The 25,453-nt window shown below is 45.1% G+C and overlaps 4 protein-coding genes and 1 long non-coding RNA gene across 19 annotated transcripts; 2 read left to right on the forward strand and 3 right to left on the reverse strand.

Annotated features, from left to right (window-relative positions):
- Nucleotides 1–887: 887 nt before the first annotated feature.
- LOC120445402 (kelch domain-containing protein 10 homolog) lies at nt 888–5,491 on the reverse strand. Its single transcript, XM_039625817.2, has 3 exons — nt 4,133–5,491; nt 2,177–2,734; nt 888–2,042 (listed from the first exon to the last, which is right to left on the reverse strand). The coding sequence occupies exons 1-3, from the start codon at nt 4,964–4,966 to the stop codon at nt 1,611–1,613; spliced, it is 1,824 nt and encodes a 607-aa protein (XP_039481751.1). The 5' UTR covers nt 4,967–5,491; the 3' UTR covers nt 888–1,610.
- Nucleotides 5,492–5,943: 452 nt separating this feature from the next.
- On the forward strand, nt 5,944–16,398 carry LOC120447020 (TRPL translocation defect protein 14). Of its 3 annotated transcripts, XM_039628339.2 has the most exons (11): nt 5,944–6,711; nt 8,263–8,330; nt 8,592–8,629; nt 8,966–9,003; nt 9,843–9,974; nt 13,925–14,053; nt 14,121–14,257; nt 14,678–14,891; nt 14,953–15,283; nt 15,361–15,545; nt 15,841–16,398. In XM_039628339.2, exons 1-11 carry the CDS (start codon nt 6,468–6,470, stop codon nt 15,894–15,896), a joined length of 1,572 nt encoding a protein of 523 aa, XP_039484273.1. In that variant the 5' UTR covers nt 5,944–6,467; the 3' UTR covers nt 15,897–16,398. The 3 variants fall into 3 exon arrangements, with proteins under 3 accessions (XP_039484273.1, XP_039484274.1, XP_039484275.1); XM_039628341.2 differs by lacking the exon at nt 9,843–9,974 and having other exon boundaries at nt 5,946–6,711; XM_039628340.2 differs by lacking the exons at nt 9,843–9,974; nt 15,841–16,398 and having other exon boundaries at nt 15,361–15,806.
- Nucleotides 9,981–13,544, forward strand: LOC120447021. The gene is made up of 2 exons (XR_005615903.1): nt 9,981–11,129; nt 11,185–13,544. It is a non-coding gene; the product is annotated as an uncharacterized LOC120447021 (long non-coding RNA).
- LOC120447019 (GPI ethanolamine phosphate transferase 3) lies at nt 16,386–20,323 on the reverse strand. Its single transcript, XM_039628338.2, has 6 exons — nt 19,879–20,323; nt 19,175–19,818; nt 18,927–19,110; nt 17,249–18,857; nt 16,739–17,187; nt 16,386–16,678 (listed from the first exon to the last, which is right to left on the reverse strand). The coding sequence occupies exons 1-6, from the start codon at nt 20,023–20,025 to the stop codon at nt 16,478–16,480; spliced, it is 3,234 nt and encodes a 1,077-aa protein (XP_039484272.1). The 5' UTR covers nt 20,026–20,323; the 3' UTR covers nt 16,386–16,477.
- Nucleotides 20,324–20,525: 202 nt separating this feature from the next.
- LOC120445959 (tumor protein D52) lies at nt 20,526–25,017 on the reverse strand. 13 transcript variants are annotated; one of them, XM_039626656.2, is made up of 8 exons: nt 24,866–25,003; nt 22,852–22,854; nt 22,722–22,760; nt 22,475–22,599; nt 22,253–22,413; nt 22,072–22,131; nt 21,669–21,873; nt 20,833–21,424 (listed from the first exon to the last, which is right to left on the reverse strand). In XM_039626656.2, the coding sequence occupies exons 1-8, from the start codon at nt 24,873–24,875 to the stop codon at nt 21,317–21,319; spliced, it is 711 nt and encodes a 236-aa protein (XP_039482590.1). In that variant the 5' UTR covers nt 24,876–25,003; the 3' UTR covers nt 20,833–21,316. The 13 variants fall into 13 exon arrangements, with proteins under 13 accessions (XP_039482596.1, XP_039482589.1, XP_039482597.1 ...); XM_039626657.2 differs by lacking the exon at nt 22,722–22,760; XM_039626660.2 differs by lacking the exon at nt 22,072–22,131 and having other exon boundaries at nt 21,711–21,873; nt 24,866–25,002.
- Between the last annotated feature and the right edge of the window lie 436 nt (nt 25,018–25,453).

A 25,453-nucleotide genomic window follows, 5' to 3' on the forward strand; every position in this document is an offset into this window, starting at 1 on the left:
TAATTTTGGAAATTAATAATGTTGTCAAAGAATAGTAGGGATAATTTGTTTATGGAAATAGGGCATACACAAATTAAAAATGTTATATTACATATTATGTTATCTGAATAATATATAACTTAACAATAAAAAATATATTAATTGTGGATTGCGAAAAAATAAACATTTTAACTATTCCTACTATGTAAAAATTCACAAAAATTTGTAAGTTCAAAGCTCAAAGAATTTCTTTTTAATTTTATAGGCGTATTTATAATTTAACTTTAATGATTTCCAGTTTATTTTTAATATCTGTATCCCTTAACTACACTTGCTGACTCAAACCATAATCCCCGGATAGTTATGCTTCGTTCTATCAGCCACTTTCCTTCGAGACACTTATCTCTCCCATTCAATGGCTAAAATGGCAGTCGAGCTATCTTTAATCCATCCATAGCGAGAATTTGAAGGCGTATTTGGTGACGTCATTGCCAAACCAGGTCACGGATTTACTACGCAGCATAACTGCTGCACTCTCCCCCGTTCATCCACGCCCTGCTACTCCCATGCGACGGATGCATCAACACTCCACGGGGTCACAGCAGAGCAACAGTCGTCGTTGTTTTCAACCACCGAATTGGAAACGCCTCAGCGTCCGAATACCTGTACTTTGGGCCTCTGGTGCTACGCAGTTCGGCAGTTAGCCGAAAATCCTGGCTAGCAGGGTGCATTTTGGGATTGCAAATTGCGCATGACTCAGCAGCGACTGCCTGCCTGCCTGCCCCATCCTCTCGAGGAATTCCGGACCAGGGACAGGGTTTATTTGGCTGCAAAGGCAAGAAGAAAGTGGGTCACTGGCAACTGCGCCGTGGATGATCTGCTTGATACCGAGTGAAACGGCAATGGTGTTGCATTAGAAATTTATTTATTAACTTAGATTCAACCAAATTTAGTCTTGGGTAATATAAATCGAGCAAACCAACGTTCGCCACGGGGGCGAGCAGTAGCCTACGCACTGCATTGGTACATGATATCGCAATATTGATGTAGTCTTATGTTAATTAAATATTACTACCGCTAAGTATTATGTACACTTTGACAAAAATACATCGGGGTTGTCCCCTCTATATGACATTGTTTGGTGTAGCCTTCATTATGGGTTTGTTGGTTTTTGTGTGTGTGTTTTTTGGGATGTGTGTTGGATTTAAAGAAGGGTGAACATTATAGCAGGGCCGTGTTTGGATATAGCAAGTAACTTTCGAGAACCCGGTAAGATATTGTGGGATTTTATCGAGAATTTGTTGTGGGGTGCGCTGGCTGATCTGTAAGCTGAAGTTTAGAATACATACGCATGGCCTGTATCTGGCTGTTGTTGCGCTAGCTAAACGTAATTACAATCTTATTTACATGCTAAACCTGTCCGCATGTTTCTTTCGAGTATCAAAATACACATGTGTACAACTATAAATGTCCTTCGTATTCGATCACAGCGCGCGCTCAATGTGAAACAAAACTTTTAAACAATAGTAACGTAAAGTTCTGCAACTGAAAGAGTTTCGAGAAGGTATGGCTCCGCTACCCTCCTTGATTTCGCTTTATTTCGCTTTTTCGTGGGAACAGTGGAAGCAGGCCTATTGCGTTGTGGAGCGGGCACGTTTTGGATTCGAGTACAGCGAAATTAGCATGGACGGGTCTGGCTGGCTCATGTCCAAGCGCCTCCTGCGCTGCGGCGGTAGACGTTCCGCAAAACGTTTGGGTATACCGGCTCCCAGTAGCGTTTTTCGGTCGTACAAGTCCAGATTGTCGTTATAGTATGTGATGGCGTCCCAGCACATTTCGCTCAGCTTGGGCACTGTCATCCACATCTTATACAGATCGTTGCGGCGGCGCATTTCCTTTTCCATGTACTCAATGCCGCCGAACACGTACATGCATCCATTATCCGAGTGGGCAGCCGAATGGAAGTACAGGGGGCGGGGCAGGGTGGCGGTCTCGATGCGGTACCAATGCTTAGTGCGCAGATTAAGCTTCCAGATGTCCGAAAAATATGTGGAGAAGTCGCCCTGCAAAAAAAGGATTTCTTTAGTTGCTGCATTGAAAGCTTAGGTGGTAAGCATAACAAGAAGGTGGTGTAAATTCCATCTAAAGTCTTATGGAAATATCATTGGGTAATGTTGTTCTATATAATGTAACTCACTTGCAGACCGCCCGTGATGAAGGCCTCGATGTCCCCAGTGGAGGACTGGTGTTGGACACACGAAAAGCACTTTCGCGGCTTTGGATAGCCCCTGTTGCCGTCGACCGCAACGGCGGCACGCTGATCGGGATACGTTTCGAAGTAGTCCCAGCAGTTCGCCTTCAGGTTGTAAGCCGGAATGCGCTGCAAATCGTATACGGAGTGCGATGTGCCACCGCCCAGCACAAATATGTGCTTGCCATCATAAACGACCTCGTGGCGGTAACGTCCCTCCGGATCGTCACGCATCTCCGGGCGACTTATGTACACATTCTCCCATATGCCAGTGCGCAAATCCAAACGATAGACATCACAAGTGTAATCAAATCCCGTTGTTCCGCCAATTGTGTACAGGTAGTTCTTGTGGATAACTATACCCGGTCCATACTGAGCCGTGGGCAGATCACCCTTCACCTGCAGGCGATCCACGCCCGGTGTCGCGCTAGAACTGGCCGTTCGGTAAACGTAGCAGTCGTTGGAGCAGGATACTCCAAAGGGATAGCCAGTGCCGCCATGAGACTGCAAAAGTAATGGGAAAATGAGAATTCCATTTGTTTTCAAAAATTTAAGAAGATAAGACTGGGATTTTGAAAAGATAATTTAAAAAAGAATAAACAAAATGGATGTAAGCCTATTATCTTAGGCTTAGGCTTTGAATCATGACGTACATCATACTATTGTATCACCCTTCCTAGAATGTAAGTAAGCTAAAAATCTCGTTGTTTATTACACTATTTAACTATATATATAGATATATGTGTGTATATTGAGAGTTAAGCGGGTGGCACCCACGCCCCTGACATTGCTGCCAATGCATTTAATTAGCAGATACTCGAGCTGCAGCAGCTTATCATCGCCTGGTGGTAAAAGAGAGGCACAGAAATGGGAAAAATGGGGGGAGGGTCAGCAGTAGGGAGGAGGAGGAGGCTGTGCTGCAGCCCCGATAAGCGGAAACATGTGTCTCCAGTGTGTTTTCGTGTGTGTATGTATCGGGGCATGATTCGTCATCAAATTATAGCTAATTGTGGAATGCAAGGGAAGGGCATTGCTGCCAGCATGAAATGCCAACGGCTCCCGTTTGGATTTGCTTTCGGTTAGTTTCCTCCCGTTCCGTCCGAAAAGTACAAAATAAAAAAAAGCGCGCGCACTCAGCTGGCTGCTGGGTGGGTAAAAATGGTAAATACAATGTTTTCAGTTTTTCCAGCAGCAGCGCGAGGTGGGGAAAGCTGGAAAACAAGTTGTTGCATGCGGCAGCAGCATAAACAACAACTGCGTAGTAACCAAAGTGGAAAAAGAGGGTTGCCTGGCATGCGCAGAGGCAGAAGGAGGAGGCGGAGATGCAGCAGGAGAAGGAGGAGGTGCCTTCCGAGTGAGAGGCAAACGGCAATGGCCATGGGCAGCTGTTTGGGTTGACATTTCGGGTGTTTAGAATGCATAAACAAAAAGCAGAGGCGGCCGTGTGGAGACTCGGAATAGGGCGTGGCATTGGCCCTGGCGATTTTCATTGCCCAGAATAGCCCTCTCTCTCAACTAATTCACGCTCATTCGTCTGTCGAGATATCCACGATCAGCTGTGCCTGATTTCTCTGCTCATTTCACCATTCAATTGTGTTTTCTACTTAAAGCACAAACAAGTTTTTTTTTATTGCAATTGATGGTTTGCCTAACCTACACCGTAAAGAAATATGATCATTTCAAATACTAGCGATATAAACAAAATGAAGCAGAGATATCTTAAACTGAAGACCATTTCTGCTACACTTTAGAGATCACCATTTTTAATCGAATTGGTGTTTCTTTGTGTTTACCAACACACCCAATGAGCAAAAGAGACAATCCAACTCATCTATTTTCGTCTGCCTTCGAGCCCTCGACCGCACCCCCCTCTCTAGCGATTGGCATTAAATAGATACTCACAATCAACACGTTATTGTGAATGGTCAATGCATTGGAGGCCAGCTCCACGGGCATATTGGCGGCATTGCCCGCATTCATCTCCAGTCGCCAGGTCCTCGTGGCAAAGTTGTAGCTCCACAGCTCCTGGAAGAGAAGGCAGCGGCCGTTTCGTGCGGCAGAAACGGCGCTCCGCGGATTGTAGCCACCCAGGGAGTACAGATACGAATTGGAGGCGATGATCCGATGGCCACTGCGCGCCAGGGGGAAACCACCGGGCATATGCTTATCCCTGTACTGGCACTTGACAAGACGCAACGGCTTGAAGGTGTACATGGGCGGCGGGCTGGCCACCTGAGATTGCTGCTGCTCCGGCGACAGGAAGACATTCAGCACACTCTTGGACAGCTCTTTACCCTCGTCCAGCTCATCGCTGGAACTGGTCCAATCGTCCGAGTACATTTCTTCGAATTCTGATTCCGAATCTGTATCGCCATAGTCCACATCCACGTCCACATCGTCGTCTTCCTCCTCCTCTTCCTCGTCCAAATCACTGGCTGCGTCCATGAGCTCCACGGCAGCCTGAATGGCATTGAAACGGCCTACAAGCTCCGCGTTATCCTGCTGCTGCGGCAGTGCCTCCTCTGGCTGACCCACTTCCTCCTCTGGCATGTCCTGCTCCATTATCAGATCGTTATTATTGTTATTGTTGTTGGCCAGCTGCGCCTGGTGGTCAGTTATGCGGGGCGTCCTGTAAATCTGGGCCAGGAAATCGCAGATAAACAAAAGAAACGTCCAAGTGTGACGCAGTTGGTTGAATACGATGCACTTGAGTTTTGCTGGTTTTAGTATGTTCATAACACGCTTGCTGTGTTTGGAGTGTTGATAACGTGACAAACAATTTCGGGTTTTCGGTTTTGATCCTGCTTGCCACAGAGAACAGAACAATTTTGTTTTTATTTTCGTCAAATGTGGTTTTTGATTTTTTTCAGTTTGCTGTGGGGAAGGGGGGCTGAAGCGACCTCGCACAGCTGGCTAACTAAGCTGTCGTTGTTGTTGTGGTTGTTGATTTGATTTCTGCTGCTTTTGTTGCTATTGTTGTTGTTTTCGTTGTTGCTACTGCTGTCATTTTGACACACACTCCCTCTTGCTCGCACCCACACACACACGTACGCACATGTGTTACGTTACGTGGTTTGTGAAAATGTTTGCCCGTTAGCAAATTCAACTGCTCGTCAATTTAGCTCGCGCTTGGCTATTGAAATTTCACTAGTTGTGGCACGCTGGCGAATTGTTAAATTATTATTGCACTCGATTGCTCCCGCGCATCGTTTCGTGTGCGACAAACTACGCTTTAAATTTAGAACTGAACATTGGAGCAGTGTGGCCGTGGAATTATCGATAAGTTACCATAAACGGTCACGCTGCATTCGAGTGCATTTGAACTGGTGGTGACACGCTATCGATGGGCCATTGGGCTATCGATAGCGTTACATATTTTTTATAAATAAGTTGCGGACAATTAAAAGAACTTATAAAATTACAATTGACATCAAATGCGCTTATTTTGATGTAAAATAATAAGCATTGTGAAGGAAATTATTTAAAATATAGATTATATCAAAATATCCAAAATATTCAAAATAAATATTTATTGAAAAATAAATAATGACATTTTAATAACACAAGGATTGAGCGAGGGTTGAACTAGTAACTATCGCTATATAATTGTGTATAAATATAATAGAATCATTAGTTTATTTTCACATTAGTGTGACCGTTTGCGCGCAACGAATTTAACCGTTTTCCCCCCATCCAAATGCGGCCGCACTTTATTCCAACAGTATAAGACCCCGTCGGCACACATTTTCCACACGATTCTGTTATTTGCTTGTGTAATAAACGGATGCGGTGTCAACTCGTAAAAATGCAATACCACCCCAAATCGAATAAACTTTGATATCGCCCAAATACTCGGATGTGGTACGGATTCAGACAGTAGCGTATAACGCTGCCGACTAGTTGGTCAAGTTGTTAAGTTCCTCCACCTCCGTCGGCCTTTCTGAGAGCATCCCGCGCAATCCCAACTCTGGGCATGATTTCAGCGCGCCAGTGCGGCATTTGAATTGCAGAGCGCAGAGCGCACGAGTCGAGTCGAGTCGAGACACCAGCAGGTGCCCAGGATCGAGACCAGGACAGCAGCAAAAGCACGAGGAGTCGCAGGAGTTGCGCGAGTTCCACAGGCATAACCTTAAAAGGCACGTGCATCGCGCGTAGAAGAGTTCTCTGCGTGCCACCACATCGGCGGTTACTCTCCTAAAAGACAAACACGCAGTACGAAATACCCGAAGACGAAGACATGGCCACCCTCCTCAGCAACGGCCAGCAGTCGGTGATGGCCACCACCAGTAATGGTCAGGAGCAGCAACAGAAGCAGCGCCAGCGCCAGCAGGACGAACTCGAGCAGCAGGAGCAGCAGCAGCAGGTCGAGATCAGAAAGTCAAGCTCACCGAAACCCGGAGCCATGCCCAGCTTAAAGCTGAACAGGATGGGTTCGGTGTCACCGAAAGATAAACGAGTCTATAAAATCGTCCTCACTGGCGGTAAGTTTACCCAATTTTTTCCCCATGTTTCAAATCAAATATATGTATATACATCATATGTATACATACCTGTGATAGCTCTCTGGGTTTGCTGTGTATCTGTTACAAGTGTCCTCGTTAACTCGCATCCTCGTGGCCCACACACACCCGATTGCGATTTGTTTACGATTTGTGTCAAGGTCGCGAGTTTCCACCAACGGGTACAGATTTTGTCCTGCGCGCAGCTTCCCAGGCTTTCCCAGGCCACCTTCTTCAAGTGGCAAAGTGGTCGTTCTGGCATATTTTGTGCTTTGTATTCCTGTAGCTACCGGCATATTTTGCGGCGCTTCAAAGAACTATTTACAATTCGTATGTGAAGAATGCATACGTGAATACGTAGCAAAACCTGTTTTTGCCGACCATCATATGAGCGGCAATTGGGCGCGTGGTCTAATCATTTAATTTGGGCCCAAGTTATGGCTGTGATTAGAAGCCCCACACAACACAACAAAAAACGAAAGCATTGATGTATTGACGGGCCTATCTGCTCCACAAATACTACTTGTATTATCGCTTATGGGACGGGCTTCCTTCGCCCGAGAGCTCTAATCATTTTCGGAAGAGGCTGATAAAAGACAGGCCACATCGCCACGTGTGTCACTTGTCCGAAAATCCCCACTAAATTATAGTAAATACCCATTCAAAGAATTTCTTATCGCTTAAAGCTGTGCCCCTCACCAACGGACATGACTCTTTTCAGAGTGCATTCGGAATCGATTTCCCGCGATCGGTGCGCAATGCATTCAGCAATGGGCGTAATTGCCTCCAGGGTCAGTGCGCAGACCTAATCGAGTGATATGCACAGCGCGGAGAAACTCAAGTGCACTTGATTTGCTGGAATTTGGGCCGCAAATCGAAGTGATTCGTTTCCGCCTCGTCGATCCAAACAATGTATAGAATCATGCTGACCTAGGGGCTCCACATTTCTTATCCAAGACGGCAAACTGATAGTTTACTTGAAGTATAACTTATCTATACGAAAGTGATTGAATTCCCTCTAATACTCGTTCTTTTAATTCATGAATTTTAAATTTAACCGCAGTAAAACGATTTAGGCAGGTTTCAGGTGTTGTCTTTAATACGTAGTTAATAGTTTTGTTGCCGAATTAATTAATGTTTTTGTGCTGTTCGTAAAGTTTTATAGATTTCTGTTAACGCATTTACAAACCCAATATACTGGTTCAAGCCTTAATTTATGTAAACTACAAGCACGTGCGAATTAGTTTAGCTAATTAAAAATAATCATGCTAAAGGGACGTGGTTCTTGAAATGTATTCTTAAAAACCAGCTACTGCTTCCTTGAAACTTGTTAGCAAATCTTTACGCATTAACTCAGCACATTTTATATGAGTTATAAAAAGTATTTAAGGGGAATTTACCCACAAGTTTGAGCGCACCTTTCTCCCTCTTTTTCCTGGCAATCCAAGCAGTATAGAATTCAAGAATGTAACCTTAGCCCGGTTGCCAATAAACAAATAAAACTAATGAATTGAATACATTATGCATTTTCAGGGCCCTGCGGCGGAAAGACGACGGGACAGTCCCGCTTGTGCACCTTCTTCGAGAACCTTGGATGGAAGGTGAGTGTCGTGGGTGATTCTATTTTGGGGAGAATGTGAAATGGGAACTGGGGAATGGGAACTGGGGAATGGGTAATGGGAATGCCGGTCCTAGACTAAGGCAAGTTAGCGATTGCTTTGGGCCGCGGGCAGCTCTGTAAGTAGAGGAGGAGGATGAGAAGCCATGGCGATAGCGGGATTACCTTTAGATAAATCCCCTCATTACAATTCTATTGTCCCGAAAACTCGAAACAAAGCAATGAGCATGTTAAATATTTTCAGGTATTCCGCGTGCCTGAAACGGCCACTGTTTTACTCAGGTAAATTCCCTCTCCACACACAAACTCTTACACTCAAATTAAGAAATTAACGTAATCAATGCAGGGGCAATCAAAGCGAAAGGTGCCGCTCAGGAGTTCGCCACCTGAAATTGGACCAAGTAGCCTTGTCTGCCGCTCGTCTTTTACCTGAGACGATGATGACCATTGCGATACAAACTTAATTTCATTCGAGTTCCATTCTCGATGCTCTTGAACTTTGAACTACTTGGATCGACTTGATTTGATCTACTGCATACAAATAGACTTTCATGTGAATGATGCTAATCCCCACCTTTATTTCTCTCTGTTTCTCCCCCAAAACATCCGAATATCTAGTGGCGGTGTGAAGTTCTCCGATCTGACCGAGAAAGAGGGTAAGTATTGGCGGTGCAACCGACCGGGAGACCAAAAAGAAAAACTTGCTAGTTGACGGAGGAGCAGAGGAGAGAAGTGAAGAGAACAGAAGAGGAGTCTTACAATGCAAGCATTTTCCGAGTCCACACACATATACCTCATTATCCGAGCACTGTCAAGTTCGACATCAAGTTTTCTCGAAGCAACGAAAATAAATCAAAATATTTACTTGCCGAGCGACCAACACAAAGTATCCCTATACTATACGTACAATATATGCTAGGGGTATTTTTAAAATCAGCCAGCCAGCAGCATACTATAGATAGTACGAGTATATCATCCAATGTACGTATGTATGTATATATCTGAGTATTTTGGCCAGAAGGCCCCCCCACAAGAAAGTCACGTCTTCAATGAAACTTACGTAATGCCTTGGGACACGATTCGAATTCCCAACTCGATATCCTGATTGCGTGACTCGGGCTCATTTCGCCAGCAGTCTTCCTTTTTTTTCACTCGCCAAGCAATTTGTCAATTATGGTTATTAATGGATTTGTCAATGTGCTTTGCCGGCGATGGTGGGATATCTAAATTGCCAAAAATACAATCAGATAAGATATAGAATGTAGCTCTAGGTCTGATCACATGTCCGCCGATTAGTCGCAATTCCTTACAAAACCCTCATGAGTAATGGCACTTGCAAGCAGGACAATTAAAGCCTTAATGAGTCACAACCGGACGGTTATTCTACATATATCTACATATATATATGAATATATAGTAGTTACGGCCAGTGGCTAATCTAATACACCCACTCACACACGCGAATCACCAACCCAAATCAACAACACACTCACAGACCCGCCCACGCCAACCACGTTCGTTTACAAAGATCTGCCCTTCGCCGCTCCGGAGCACAGTCTCATCGACCTAACCGCATCCTGTCCGCGCTGCTTGGCCAAGGCTGCATCCCGGCCCAATGGCAGCGAAGGTGAGTGCCGTGTGGTGAGCCGCCGTGGGAGCCACAAGATCGCTTCGGTTCTTATATCCTCGTTTTGCAATCCGCTTGGCTCCCCAAAACTACCAAACTAACAAACTCGTTTCGGAATCAATTCGAATTGAATCGTACTGATGGGGGAACCGGAGTTCGATGCCACGTCTTGTCTGTGCCTGTGCGTCCTTGAGCTGCTTTCGCCCAATGCATTTGTTTTTAAATCGGACAAAGTCTTGAACAGAACTTTCCCGTATCTTTGCTTTGTGTTCGTCCCCAAATGACTTGACATTTAACCAACATAGCGTTCTGTTTGGCCCGCGCAAACAATGCTCTTTAATGCCCCTTTCTATATAATGTGTGTACTTGTATTTTCTGTTTGTTTTGGCTTCGTTCTATGATTTATGTGCGTCCCCATAACACTTGTGTCCACTAACACGTCGTAATCGCCGCGATCTGTACAATGTGTCTTTATCTAACCGATCTGATATATCTCACATATCTGCTCACTTCAATAACAATATTTCACGCCGAGCCTCTGCAATTCGTTTAGTCGCTACCATTTCAGTCGGGTCTAAATGGGCCATTTAAATTTAGCCGCCACGATGACAGAGTGTATATCCATCTATATATCCACGAATATTTAATATGTATATATTATATGTTCAGATTAACACGTGTGTGTGCAAAAGTGTACACCCACTCTCAAAAGTGCGGATTTTTGAGACTTGGCAAAAATCCGTGCTGAATGTGTTTACTTTTCCTTACGTGATCTGAGATTGTTAAACGATTTAAACTTTTGCCTATCCATCCAGTTGGTTTCAATATATTTTATTTTTCCACCTTTCTAAAGTAATTTATTAATGCCTTGCCAGCCAGCTTTTGCTATACAACTGCTGACTAATGCTACTTTCTGCTTTGGCAAGCTTCTAATTTGTTGTTATTCTCGAAAAGAACAGCGTTTGTTTTAAATTTGAAATACACATAGCCTGCTTACGCCAATGCCCACTGTATGTGCCAAATAGAATTTTCGACTTTCGACCATTGTTGGCCAGTCAGTGAGCCATGGCCACATGGCAATTTCCCAGCCGAAAGCCATTTTCATTTTCATTTCGCCACAATTTTGTGTGTGTGTGTGTGTGGGGGCGTTTCGCTGTGGGTATTTATTCTATATAATTTGACTGGCTAATGAAATGTGTGGTTATTGTAGGCGAAGAATGCGAAATGATCTAGCGCATCACGTGCCTGCTGACGCGAGTTCGACATCCGCTTCCCAGCCAAGCCACAGTGGACCCCCCCTGCGACGACCCTGTGCGCCCTGAGCACACCACCCATTGTACCCCCCAGACTTTTGTTTACCCTCTCTTCGCAGTTGGGCGCTAAATGCGCTCCATTCAATTAGTTTAGTAGTGCTCCGATTGACACAGTCGGGCTCGCAAATCTAGAGCCATGAGCACCGTTGATGATTAATACAATACATTAAAATTATACTGTAATGCACAAAGTGCTTTCTATTTGAATCATTACACTGAATTCTAAGAATAATTTATATATTTTTGAATGTCTCACAAACGTGCTAACAGCACAAATCGCTCAACCACAAGTGTTCACATGCGTATATATATGTATATATATTCGTGCTGATACATATAGCTTCCATATTATAGAAGGCTGTGATAGCTAATATATTAGGCGGGGCAAGTCTTGCCAAGAATTCTCGTTTGAACTTGTTATCGCTCGATGTCTGTCAGTCGCTTTGCTTGGCGTGGCTGTGGTGTGTCCTCTCTGCTCGATTGATTTCCCGAAATTGATTGCTAAACGATTTTGTTTTCTGAGTTTTGCCTGTTTGCCTGTTGATTTGCTTTCCTTTGCCTTCCCCTCCCTCAAAACTGAAACCCTTCACTTCCCCAAATACCAATCCGACTTCTTCATTATGGAAATTAACTTGGCTAATTATGTATTTATCTATGTTGTTTGCCTGTGCCTAAAGAACCTCCTAATCTGCATACGATTTGATTGTCTCGAGAGTCCATTAAAGGTTGGCTGGGCAGTCGCAATCATACACAATCTGAATTCACACACACACGCCGGCTTTAAAACAATCATTCAGATATTTGGTACACAGAGAGAACAATCATTCAGATACTTGGTTCACAGGGAGAACAATGTGATTTGCTAGGCATATCATAGATTGATTAAGAATGATATCTGCACTGCCTCCAAATAAATTTAAACTATATCGCGAATTAGTTATTCTTATCACCTGCTACTTAGTCCACTCTAGTTTCTTATCAGTACCAGAAAGCTTTATTATTTTTTTCCCTGTGCATAGATTTCCATTCCCTGATGCGCAATAGCTGGTGAAATTGCAAATACGCGTACACCGCTCTTACATACATCTCCTCACGTTCCTGTACATTATTTTCTCTTGCATCATCGTTGCTAATTGAATTAGAATTGGCAGGCCAGAAGAATAGACTCGCAAACCAAAACAAAACGTTCAGCGTTTCATTGGGCAAAAAAAAAAGCAGAGAAACAGAGAAACAGCAGTGCGTCCCACCAATTGATCGATTCCACCTGCCACCCGATGCACTGCGTCAAGTTCAATGCAATTGCCGTGCACAAAAAGCAACTAATGCCCAAACAAAGGGAGCTCATTGGGCAGCAAAGTTTTCCACGCGACAGGGAACCGCAACAAGTGTTGCCTCCGTCGATCCCCCAAAAGCACCTGACTTTATAGACACCCAACCACACACGCCCACCAATCTGATTTATTTACCCCCATTGGCGCACAAATGCAAGGCAGCCACAGTACACACTCGCTAGCTGAAACCGTAAAATCAATGCACTTGAGAATTTGAATAAATAGCTCAGTCTGCTTACGTACTTAAATAGATTAATATATTGAAACACTCCTGTTATTTTTGTTACTATTTGTACAATCTGTAGAATGTTCCAGTTAGCGAATTTCAACTGTTTTAGCAAGAGCACGATGATGACATAGCTTATCGCCAAATGGCAAACTGTGACTCCCTGTCTGTGGGAAAAAGCCCCCTCATGTCGACTTGGATCAGCGATTACAGCTCACTCGTCTCAATTGCCTTGGATGGCTGACACATGAAGCTCTACTTTGACTCAACGAGGCTATTGAGTGTTTATCCACACAGCTTCCTATATGCCATTGTTGATTTCGGAATGAAAGCACATTCCTAAGGCAAAAATCCATTATTCCATTAGGAAGATTTCTCAAAAACAATTCGCCAACTGTGCGCATTATATTGATCAATTTTTAAGCAAAACATTAGTCATTCCTCATTTTTCGAATTACTCCACATTTTGTTGGCTTTTGTGTACATTTATTATTTTATTGAGCTTCAAATTACTAAAAACAATGGAAAATGTGCTGGCACTAAACTGCCTCTAACCGCTTTTTAAATTAGTATCAGCATTGAAATTGAATTCCAAGCAGATGGAACGTAAAACTCAGGCATTCAGACATTAACAACTGGAGGAGACGAATAATGCTGAGTACTCTTTAACCCGCCGCTGATTAGAAACTGTTTACTTGGGGAAAAAAATATTCTATTCACGACGGTTGGGCACAAGTTGATTGAACCCGAATGATTTGAATTCGATTCGCGCTCACTTGTATGCCCAATTCCATTGACTCGAATTGAGATTAGGTTTCATCGCTTCAACTTGACATCGCTGAACTCAGACACTGGATACTGGCCATCGTTCATCAAGCACTGTCATCCCACTCGAATCAGAGCCCAGTCAATTAAGTTTCTTACAATTCGATGCCACCACCACCAGCAACACCACAGTGTAAAATTCCCTTCGATTCGAATTTGCTTGCATTTGTATTTCGATTTCTATTTGTTTGGATTGTTAAGCAAATTGTTTGAGAGTCCAAAGAGTAACGTTTCCTTTTCATCTTCGCCACGCAGCCTACAAGTTCCAGGAGAATCTGATCCGCACCATGGTGCAAATTGAGAACACCTACTTTGAGCTCGGCAACTCGAGCAATCGCAACTGTTTGATAATCTGCGATCGCGGCGTTATGGATGCCAGTGCCTGTGAGTAAACAGTGGAATTTGCCACCCGCTCGTATTCCAAGAATAACATTTGATTAATCCTTTGCAGACATATCAAAGGATAAATGGGAAAAGATGATGGCGGGCAACAAGTGGAATCCGGTGGAGATGCGTGACAATCGCTACAACCAAATCCTGCACTTGGTTTCGGCTGCCAACGGCGCCGAGGACTTCTACTCCACAGAGGTGAGTTGCAGGCCACGAAATGGTCGGTCGGTCGTCACTACAAATTTCACCTGACCAATTCTCTTGTCCGCACCAATTAAACGCCCGAATACGGTAGAACAGAAAGCGCCACTATCAGGTATCCAAAAATGGCTGCACTTCTAAAATCGGTTGCCACAGTTGGTCCTGAATCTCAAAGTCCCTTCAGTCCATGCTGTCTCATTTATCTTTGTTAATATTACATAAATGTATGGCATATTATATTTCAGTATATAAATGCATAGTCCTTTTCCTTTTGTAAAAACATTGTAGTTGTAGCGACTGTGTAGAGTGGCAGCTGCATTTTCTAACTATCGCTAGTGGCCTTTGCGTTGGGCTAATGGTTATACAAGTTTACAATTTGATTATGGTATTAACTAACCTCTCGTTTGGTCATTGCAGGACCACGCCTGTCGCTCGGAGGGCGTTGATTTGGCCAGGGAGCTGGACTACAAGTCCGCGGCCGCCTGGGTGGGTCATCCCTACTTTGATGTGATCGACAACTCCACCAACTTCGAGACCAAGATGAATCGCATGATCGAGTCAGTGTGCCAGAAACTGGGCATTGATATTGGCGACCGTTTGCAGGCCACGTCGCGCAAGCTGAAATATTTGGGTAGGTCCAATTGGCGGACATTACCTTACGGCAGCCCGTGTAACATTGCATTTTTGTACAGTGGCCCTTCTGCCGCCGGACAGCGAGTTTCCGCCCTTCCAGGATTTCGATGTCGTGCATCATTATCTGCAATCCGCCGGACCCAAAGTGCAGGCGCGCCTTCGCAAGCGGGGACAGAAGAACCACTGGAGCTACATCCACACGCAACGGCGTCCAAACGTTCACGGGCAGGCCCGCATTGAGGTGAAGACGCAGCTGACGCATCGTGACTACATGAACTTGCTGGCGCAGCGTGACGACGCTCACTTTACCATCTACAAGAAGCGCCGCTGCTTCCTCATCAACAACCAATATTTTCAGCTTGATATTTATAAAGAGCCAGGCCATCCACGGTGCGTTTAAATTACTACTATTGTATATCAAGAAATTTGTAATGATTTTAATCGTTAATTTTAATGTACATCTGCAGCTGCAAGGGATTGGTGCTTTTGGAGACGTATTCATCGCTCACCGGTGATGCCCTAAAGAACTGCATGCCCAAGTTCCTGAATATTGTTAAGGAGGTGACCGGCGATCCGGACTACTCCATGTTTAATCTATCGCTCAAGGAGGACTGGAGCACCACCAAGAAGTTTTGCCGATCGGCGACGCACGGTAAGCAGGACGAGCAGTCGCCACAGCCGCCAAAGCAGTATCATCCGTACGACGAAAACAGCGATTAGGGCATGCGGCCATGCGGAGTCAACATAATCCATAGCCAAAGAATATAGAACCAAAAGTTTCCCGTTTCCAGTTTCCACTTTCACTGCTGTACATACTATAAGCCTCCACTGCATGCCTCCACTTCATTTCACTTACTTTCCTTTTCAAAATTTCAAATTGATGATAATCGTTTTGGTCTCACACATTTTGATTTCCGCCTGACTGTGTTTCTCTTTTGATTTTGTAGTTAAGGGCGCCGCCAATGGAGTCTCGAGCACGCCGTTGCTCCTCAATGGTCAGTAGGCGTCCGAACTGTCCCTGAATCTCTTTTGCACACGCATGTTTACACGGCAAAAGCAAGTTATAAGAACACCAATGACCTGGCAACAAAATGTACAAACAAAAATAAAATCTTAAAAACCGAACGGATGTCGTTCCCAAGCCATCAAGCAATCAGAGCTTTGGCCAACATCCCCTCCCCAAAACAAAAAACAAAAGAAAAAAGCAAAAAACGCCCACACACCCTGTTACTTATTTGCGTACTTAACCCCAGGAGGATGAAGGAAGCGTGAACTAGAGGCATATGTGTCGAGTCTATAGTTTGGGAGCCCCACACGTACTTAATTTTCTTGTCATGTTTGCTCGTGTTAATTTTGTAAGCCATACCCACTAGTAACTAGTAACTATGTAAATCCATGGATCCGCGATATCATGTGACGTTTTTGTGTCTTTTGGAATATTTGTGAACCAATCATTTTAACTCTAAGCTAGAAGTAAATAAGATTACGACTACAAGACCACCAAACAGTTGAATTTTCTTATTACTCGTGTGTGTTTGTGTGTATTAAGGTCAAAATAAATAATTCATTTCTTTTGGGCTGAGACTAGTGGACCTTGGCCTTGTTGATGCGCTTAATGAGGGTGTCCACAGCACGATGGATGCGTAACACCAGGAGATAGCCCACAATCAGGGCAGGCAGACTGACGAAGGTAGCGAGCGCCTCGTAGATGAAGCGCGGCGCAAAGATCTTCCACACCATCAGGTGACGGCAGTGAATCGTGCAGGCCATCATGGCACAGAAAATCTGTAACGCATTCGGTTAATCAGTATTCATCTAAGAGTATGGGTGACTGCAATCGCTTACCTTGAGTCCCTGTAGCATGAAAAACTGGGTAGCCAGCTTGAAGCCAGCGCCCAGAAAGACATCTTCGTACTCGTACAGAGACAGTTCGCCACGAGTCATATCAAAGCCCACAGCTTCGTTGGCCAAATCCGACATGGACGTGGTCGCATCCACTTTGCCGCCACTCCTGCAGCTTCGTATGAGGTTGGGAAACAGTGCGAACAGCGAAAAGGTCTCTGTGCTGAGCAGGGAGTACATGCAGAAGAAGAAAATGGGTCCGCAAAAGGTGTTTAAAATGACCAAGGCACCAGATACTAAATTCGACTGTCCGATTCCAGTGGTGCGACCCACGAAGGCGGCACGCCACTCAATTTGCGACAGCGTCGTCTGATGCGAGGTGGCAAAGAAACAGAAATGCGCCAGCAGGAACCAGCCAACCAGGGCCGTAAAAGTGGGCTGCACACAGCTCTCTGTAAAGAAGACTCCCATAAGTAATCCATTTGAGGAAACTAAACTAAATCACACACTTACCAAAACTAGTGGCTGTTCGATAGCGCAGTATACCGTGCACGCTGAGCAGGATAGCGCCCACGGCCACACAGACAACCAAGCCGATGGAAGCACGCGGTTCTAGAAGAACTATCATCACCAAGGCCAAGAAGACGCCAAAGGCAATGACAATGGAGGAGTAAACGGTTGCTAGTCCGTAAACCACCGGGATCTGACTACGCCTCTCGTCGTCATCGCCCTCGTACATACGCTTCATTTTCCTAAAGATTTCCGGTACAATGCTTTCGTTTCCGTTGATGGTCACCGTATGGGAACTCCTCGGTGGAAGCACAAAGGTCATTAGAGGAGCCCACGAAACCACAATTATCTGCAGCAACAGCAGACCATAGATGACCAGAGCCATGGCATCGATATGCGTGCGCTGGATGTTTTTGATGGAGCTGTTGGCGAGCAGGATATGGCCGCCGGCGCAGATCGAGGCCACCGTGGGTCCGTAGCGAGCCAGCAATACGTTTGGCAGGTTACCGGTCAAGTTACCGCACGAGCGCAGATACAATCGTGTGAGCGTGGTGTACACCACCAGTACCACGACGGCGAGTATGTACGTCTTGGCCGTTCCTGGCTTTTTGATTGAGAATCCGGCTCCGCCGGCGTTGACAAAGTCGGAGCAGTTGCCTTGCTCCTCGCGGCAACGAAACAGCGTGTAGGCAAAGCGTATTAAGCATATCGCCAACACGCTGGCCAGGATCAGCCTTAACGCTGTGGAGCGCAGAAATTGTGAAGCCTTGAACTTGGTCCTGAAATCCAAGCGGGCGCTCAACCGAAGAAGTTCGTGCGAGAGCAATAGAATCGCTGCCGCCAGGAGGTATGACAAGATCTTGGCCTCCTGGATGACGAAGCTGTTCGAGAAGAACACAGCCATCGAACCGAAAAGCAGCAGACGCGTGGGCATGTGTCCAAACCGCTTTATCGTCGACCAGTTGGTGGCAATGTTAGTCCAGTGACGTAGTGTGTGGAAAGCCAGGATGACGGCACTGGATAGGGCCGTAAAGAAGATCACTCCCTGCTCCTCTGTTTTGAATGAGAAGGTCTTGAAATAGCGATACCCAAATACTCCAGCGGCCAAGTTGATTAGGTATACGTAGAAGACCTCCTTGGCTTTGAAGATGTGCCCAAAATCAGCGGGCCGAGAGTTGTTTACCACCAAGAAGATAAAGAACAACGGCAGGAAGGTGAAGAGCAGTCCCTGCGACATCTGAGTGGGATCAAACCTGACCCAGATCTCTCGACAGGTGCCCAGGATGTCTCGCAGATTGGTATTCAAGTCGCGTATAAAGGATTTGTAAGCAACCTCGTTGTAAACAGTTTGCACCCGGTGGGAGAGGAGTATGAATTCAGTCTCTAGATGGTCCATCTGTTCCACGTTAAATGTGCGCTTGTTCTCCAACGCGTATTGGAAGAAGTAGCGATAGATCTGCTGGGCATTCTGCCAAGAATGGAGCAGAAGGGTCTGGAACTTGTTCAAATGCGGTACTTGCAGATCGGGTACAATGTTAAAGTTGACTAGGCCCAGGTTGGAGTACGGTATCGGGACGCCGAGTATGGTGGCCAGCGTGGGGACCAGATCAATCTGGAAAGCAAATATCGTTGCTTATCACTGTGACGTGACGCGCCGTGATTACACGTTGTCTTATCTCACCTGCTGCAGCATTTCGCTATCTGAGCCCGAATCATTGCCATAAAATCTGTGCTGCTTGGAGTAGGCAAACAGCAGTGCGTTGGTTTCGTCATCGGTATCTCCGCCATGATCGCCGGATGCCGTCATTCCATGGTCGCCCATCACCAGCAGCGTGGTGTCATTGTCCATCGCCGCCACCACGGATCTAAATGCATAATGAATATGATTCTTGCACTTAATAAATGCACAATAAATGTGATGGCGCCTACCTTATCACCTCGTTCACCTCGCCCAACTTGCGCGCCATTTCCTCATGCATGGGTCCGTGCTTGTGTCCGCAGTGGTCCACGCCGAGAAAATGGGCCACCAGCACCTGCCAATCGTCGCTTTCCAGCTCCTTGGGCAGGTTCTTCAGTATCTGATTATCCACGCTGTCCAAATCGAATATATCGAAACTGGGATAGGAGTACGATCGCTTAAAGCGACGCGGATACAGATCTGTCCAGGTGCTATCCCCAAGAAAGACCACCGGCAAATCGCTCTTGACTATTTGGTCGATGACATTGTCCTCGTTGATCTCCGGCGAGGCGAAATTGGAACCAATGTCGATGAATGTGGGCAGACTGCCGGTGGTGAGTCCTTTCAGGCGCTGCAAAGTGGTGGTTGGCGGATCAGCGCGAAATCTCATTAGACGGGCGTGGTCAGGACTCTGCTGCAGCAGCTCCTGGAGCACCAACAATTTGTTCTCATAGGGCAGGGGATTCGTGACGTTCTCCTTGTAAAGGCCAAATTCGTATTTAAGTGCATCCACAACCAGGACGATGACCTTCGACTTTTGCGGAAGACACAGATTGGAGGAGGCGTTGACATCCTTAAAGATTTCGTTCACAACCTCAGCGGTGAGGACGTACTCCTGTTTAGGGACAAAGGATTTGAGATGCATTCCCTGTTTTAGTCATCAGCTATTACTTACAGCATTGGGATTGGTGGACAAGCGACGACAGGTGCTCGTCTCCGTTTTGGACACTCGGGCCAATAGGAATCCCCGCGAGAAAAGCAGCACTCCGCTGCTAATGAGGAAGGCCAGCCAGATGAGCACGAACAAGTACGTGAAGTTCATCTTACGGCTGCGATTAATTAACTAACTAGGCACACAAAACGCTTAATGAGTAATAAACTTTTCAGCATTTAGAACAATGCTGCTGGTAGGCGAGAATACTTGCTGCGGCTGGCCAGCCGCTTTCCGTTGTATAAAACTATGTAATTTAATTGCACTTTACTTCGGAGCGATTGATTAAGTCTCCGGCATCACGATGCGTTCTGCTTGCTCGCTGTTTTCATTTAAAATTCCTCATATCTAAAGATTTTCTTGTGGGCTGAAGAAAAAACTGAGAAATATGCAAGAACCCTTGGTGGCGTTGCCACCTCGCCAAAGCAAGCAGCTGTTTCGTGTTCATCCCTGGTCCTAAGCAGAGTTGTCAAGTGAGGTCATTTTTTTTGGCGGTACTTTCAAATCTAACAGAGGATTTGGAAAAATATCTTTTTAATCCATTTGCAGTATAATTAACTTAATATTAGTTAAAGTCTCTAATAGTAAGCTAAGCCAATAAAAATACATTATTTCTCTTTATGGGGCAAAAAATTTTGCATTTATTCAAAGATTTATTCATACACATATAGCAAATTTGATCAGCATTAGCAACAAATTGGGTGCGATTATCGTCTCTCCCTCAAACTTTAGCAGTACGAGCTCTATCCACTTAAGATTACCAATGGATTTTGTATTATTTGCACGCAAGCTCTGATCATAAGTCAAATATATAGTTCTAAATTAATTTGGAATCGGCTTTTCAACGGAATTGGGAACGCCATCTAAACACGGAACTCAACGCCTAGAGAAGAAATAAAAACGTAAAACAAATGTATATTCACTTTAACCGCAATGCTTGATTTGCTAAAGTTCTTTACTAAATATTGGAAACATTTGGGAATGACATCAGGTTGGGACACCCAATGTGGTTTAGTCTTTAAACGTACACTTAGATCGATAGTTATATAAACGAATGTAGCAAGCCCTTCGATCTTCGATCTAGCGTGGCTTTCAATTTAAACAAATCATGCAATTCGATGGTGTCTTCAAGGCAAATACAAATAGATGCGTATAATATGTGCTTCCCTTGGCAAACAAAATATGACGCGCAGATTTAAGTTATATTAAGTTATATAAACCGTATCGACACACGTGTATATATGATTTCTGGTTAAATAAATTCTGATCCTGTTGTTAGTGCGCAGACACGACAATTCGCTTTAGTTAAATAAGTTAATAGAGTGGGTGCGTGGGTCTGTTTGTGTGTAGTATAGGTTGCTCCACATTATCGACGCGCTTGGCCTTGCAGTTGCCCCGAAATCTATTTAGTGATTGAGTCTGTGGGTGAATTCAGACCCGAGGATGTGTTGTTCTCGTCCAGGGCATCTGGGAAACTGGATACCGAACCCGAGCGGGATGTCACCTTGGTCTACAATGGAACAGAAAACCGAACAGATTGTAGTAGAGGTGCAGCAGCATTGTCGCAAGGAGTTCGTTGTGTAAGCAAGCAAATCAACCGAAGGATCCCAATTCAGAGTGCGTTTAGAGTGGGTGAGCAAGTGTGAAAGATTTGTGGTTAGTGTTAGTGGTTAGTTAGTTGAACGGGAACCAAAACAGAATCGCAACAGTATGAGAGATGTGTAAAGACAGATATATAATAAAATAGTAGTTACCGCATGAGATTGGCACATAAAATTGTTGTGTTCATAGCTTACTTTAACGTTCTCGTAGGCAGAGCCCACCGAAGCCTCGATAGAACGCATCGATTCAGAGTTTTTCATTTGCGACAGTTTCGACGAAATGCCACTGGTGATGCTGCCAAACACCGAGGCGGTCTTCTCGCCCGTGGACTTTAACACCGACTCAGTGCGTTGGTATCTAGGGAAGAGAAAATTCCAGCATTAGTAACTCATCTGGATAGTTCTGCTAATACACAAAGTGGGCAAACGGAGGTGCTTTAGTTACAAACAGGCGAGAGTAGGTTATTGTGTTAGAGGAAGTTGCGTGAAACACGGCGTTAGTCCGAGAACTCCAAAAGTACCCAATAAAAATGGCAGCCTGAACCCAATTACTTACAGTGGTGCCTCGTACACCGTTTTAGTAAACGTGCCCACGCTCTGCTCCACCGATTGGTAACTAAATAAATACACATTTCAGCGTTTCAACATGAGTTTGAAACAAAAAGCATGGTTAGAAATTAAAACTTGGCTAGTCGGGTTAATTGCCCAGCAGAAGTACGCGCGGCTCATCCACTTACACAGTGCTCTCCTTGAGGTTCTTAAGGCCCTGGTTCATGTCGTCCGTCACCTCCTTCCAGACGGTGATGCCCAGCTTGCGCTTGAGATCGGAGGCATGGCGCGTCTTAGACGCTAGGACAGTTCGCAGCGTGTTGATCTCCTCCTCAACGCGGGCGAGCTCCTGGATTTCAGGGTTTGGTTTTAGTGTTTGAGCTGAGTAATCAAATTATGATGCATCTTACCTGACTCCACTCGGCCCGACGCTGCTCCTTTTCCTCGACGGAAAGCGCAGCGAACTCGGCGGCAATTTCTGCGGATGCCACAGAATTAGCTGGAGATGCTGGCTCCGACAGGTTGGCTGTATTATCTGCACATAAAATAAGAGCCCATTAAATATTTGCAAATTGAAAACAACACGAAAACTGGGGTGCTGTGTGTGTGGGGACTGTAGCTTAATTTGAATGTTGTCTGCGGGCAGTGTTTAAGTACCTCCTTTGAAAGCAACTTCCTCAAAGACTTTGTCATAGGCTGAATACACCGAATTCAGTTGTATATATGTACAATTTGCAAAGACATGAGTTGGTTAATTGGTTAGAACTGGGTTTTGGTTAATACTCACAAACTGACGAGGCGAAAGGCAGGCGAAGGAGAAAGAAACAAAGAAGTTAGTCTGGTTAGTCATGGTTGAAAGTGGATAGCGAAACTTATGAAAGCCCCTGGAACAAAGGCCCGACCTAAGCCCCCGAATTTGGTACCTCTACGTCTATGCCCAATGTTGAGGAATCTCTTGTAGTTATCACTGTTCGATATTTTCGCCAGATACGGCTTGGAGAAGTCTATGAACGTGACCTTAACGTCGCGCATGGTTCGCTTGGCAAAGAACTTCAACCGGAAGCGTTTGGCCATCGATGAGGATGGTGCTTGATTGGCCAACTTGGCGCCAATGAAGTCCGCCTCCACGGCCTGCAGTTCCAGGCTATTCGTGTAGTCCGAATCCACATCGTAGAATATCTGGTCGAGCGTCAGATTACGCAGATATAGCTCAGCTTCGCTCTCCTCCTGCCCATCTTCGTACCAGTCCAAGACGGATTCGCTGGTTTCCAGATCCAGCGACGGTGTGCTGGTGAGATCATCGATGCCAGGCAGATAGGAGTCTTCAATGAACTCCAGGCTATTCGGTTCCGATTCGCTCATTATTCTGTGGCAATAGCGGCGCTCTCTTTCATCTTTGGCAGCAACTTTCTATTTTGAACGTGGCAGCTGCGGCTGGCGCAGGAGGAGCATGCCGTCTTGGCCCAGTCCTAAGCGTGTATCACGTTACCACGGTCAGCAGCGAGCACATTTTCTTGGCCCTGCTTTCCAGCTGAGCTTTCAGTTCTTGCCCCTCCGCGTTCCACATAAATTCCCCTCCCCATGCGATCTCAGCGGGTTTGTGGTTCTTCTGCTTCTGCTTCTGTTGCTGTTTCTGTTTCGGTTTCAGTTTCGTTTTCGCTTTCGGTTCTGGGCCTGCTTCCACGCTCTTCCACAGCCGAATGCCAACTGACTCGATCTCGGCTTAGAAATTGGTAGATGTGGATTGGCTCCGCTTGCTGATGATTCGTGTCAGCACGAAAGACGGGAAATGCCACAAAAAGAGCGCTAAACAAAAGGGGCAACAACAGACGGCAGCAGCAGCAACCAGCAAGACTACAGTGAAGCTGGACTAAAAGCCACAGTTACGTTGCTCTAAAGCAATGAACTTTTGAAATGTGGGAGGTACACCTTATTCACTTTTTACTGTACATAACTGTTTTGGTTTGTTGGAGCCAAACGAAAAGGAGGAAAATAACACAGTCTTCATAATTTAGCTTCTTGCTAAATAGTAATTACCAGTTTAGATTTTTCCGATCTTTCCCAGCTTCCTACGAACATCTAGCACTGTATGAGCACAAAGCCACTGTGCCACATATATATACATATATATATTTACATATATGTGAATATGGGAGTTAGGTCTGGTCTGCTGCGAGTTCTTGCTGCTCAGAAGTGCCTGTTGTTGTGGCAGGCCCAATCCAATCGAGAAGTCAACAAGTGGACGCCAATTACTGAATGGTTTCGGTGTGGCAAAAGAGCTCCGAACAATTAGTTCATGGCACCATGGCGATAAGACCGGTGGGTGGAGGAGGCGTTTCCAGATGATATGCATATCATCGACGCCCCGCGGATGTTGCGCTTTTCACAGCCACGTATGCATGGATGTCGGAAAAGGAAAATGCCATGTTTACGTTAGTGTCTTGAATGCCACAACGAACATGCCCCCATCCACCATATATGTATATATGGACATCCATGGCATGTCGCAGAACTCCCACGGTATTCCGAGCAGTTTGAAAGCCTTTCACCCTACGCAAATCGGAACCATGACTCATCTGCTGATTCCCAAGCGCACCAAGGTTAACTCATTGTGTATTCTGGCCCTCCCTAAAACTGTTTGCAAAGCCGCTGCTGAATCAGTGTCCTACAATAATAATGCTGCCTAATTGCACGAAAGGTCTAAGGTGTCCAAATCCACCCAGGTCACAAGAGCCCACGAAAACATGTGCCGCTGCAATGTAATTGCATGGATGCACTGCATCCGTATGCCACACACTTACGGTCCTCCATTGCGGCGTAGTTTCCGGAAGTCTGCGGCAATTTTGTTAAATATTTCGATGCGAACTGCACGCACTTGTCGCTAAAGTTTTAAGTTGAAAATAATTTTTGTGTTCCTTGCTAAGCTATCGATGGCAGCTTAAATAAATCGACGGAATGCCACTATCGATAAGAGCTTTCGGTCAAAAAATTCCATTTGCAATGCACATAACAACATACACAAAATAATAAAAACAAGTGAGAATATATATTTAATTCGAAATAAATGTTAAGAAACTGCTGTATATAAAATTATACTTAATGGAATTTCAAGTTTTGTTATCGATTGTACCACAACCAAACTTGTTGCCGCTTGGTAGGAAACTAAGCAGCATATCGCTGCTGTGACACCACTAGCCAGAGCTGCCAGATCGCGCCTTCATTTAAACAGAACATTTTGGTTTAAAACTTTTGTATTTCAAAAGAAATAAGACATACGGTTGTATCTGCTATATCTGGTTGGAAAATTATAGTAAAAAAATCGAATCGTGAGTGAAAATATCTTGTTTTGCAGACTGCAATTGCCATTTGACCGTCGTCTCGTACATTTG

The sequence above is a fragment of the Drosophila santomea genome, chromosome 2R (assembly GCF_016746245.2).
Source record: "Drosophila santomea strain STO CAGO 1482 chromosome 2R, Prin_Dsan_1.1, whole genome shotgun sequence".
In the NCBI taxonomy this organism is placed as follows: Eukaryota; Metazoa; Arthropoda; class Insecta; order Diptera; family Drosophilidae; genus Drosophila; species Drosophila santomea.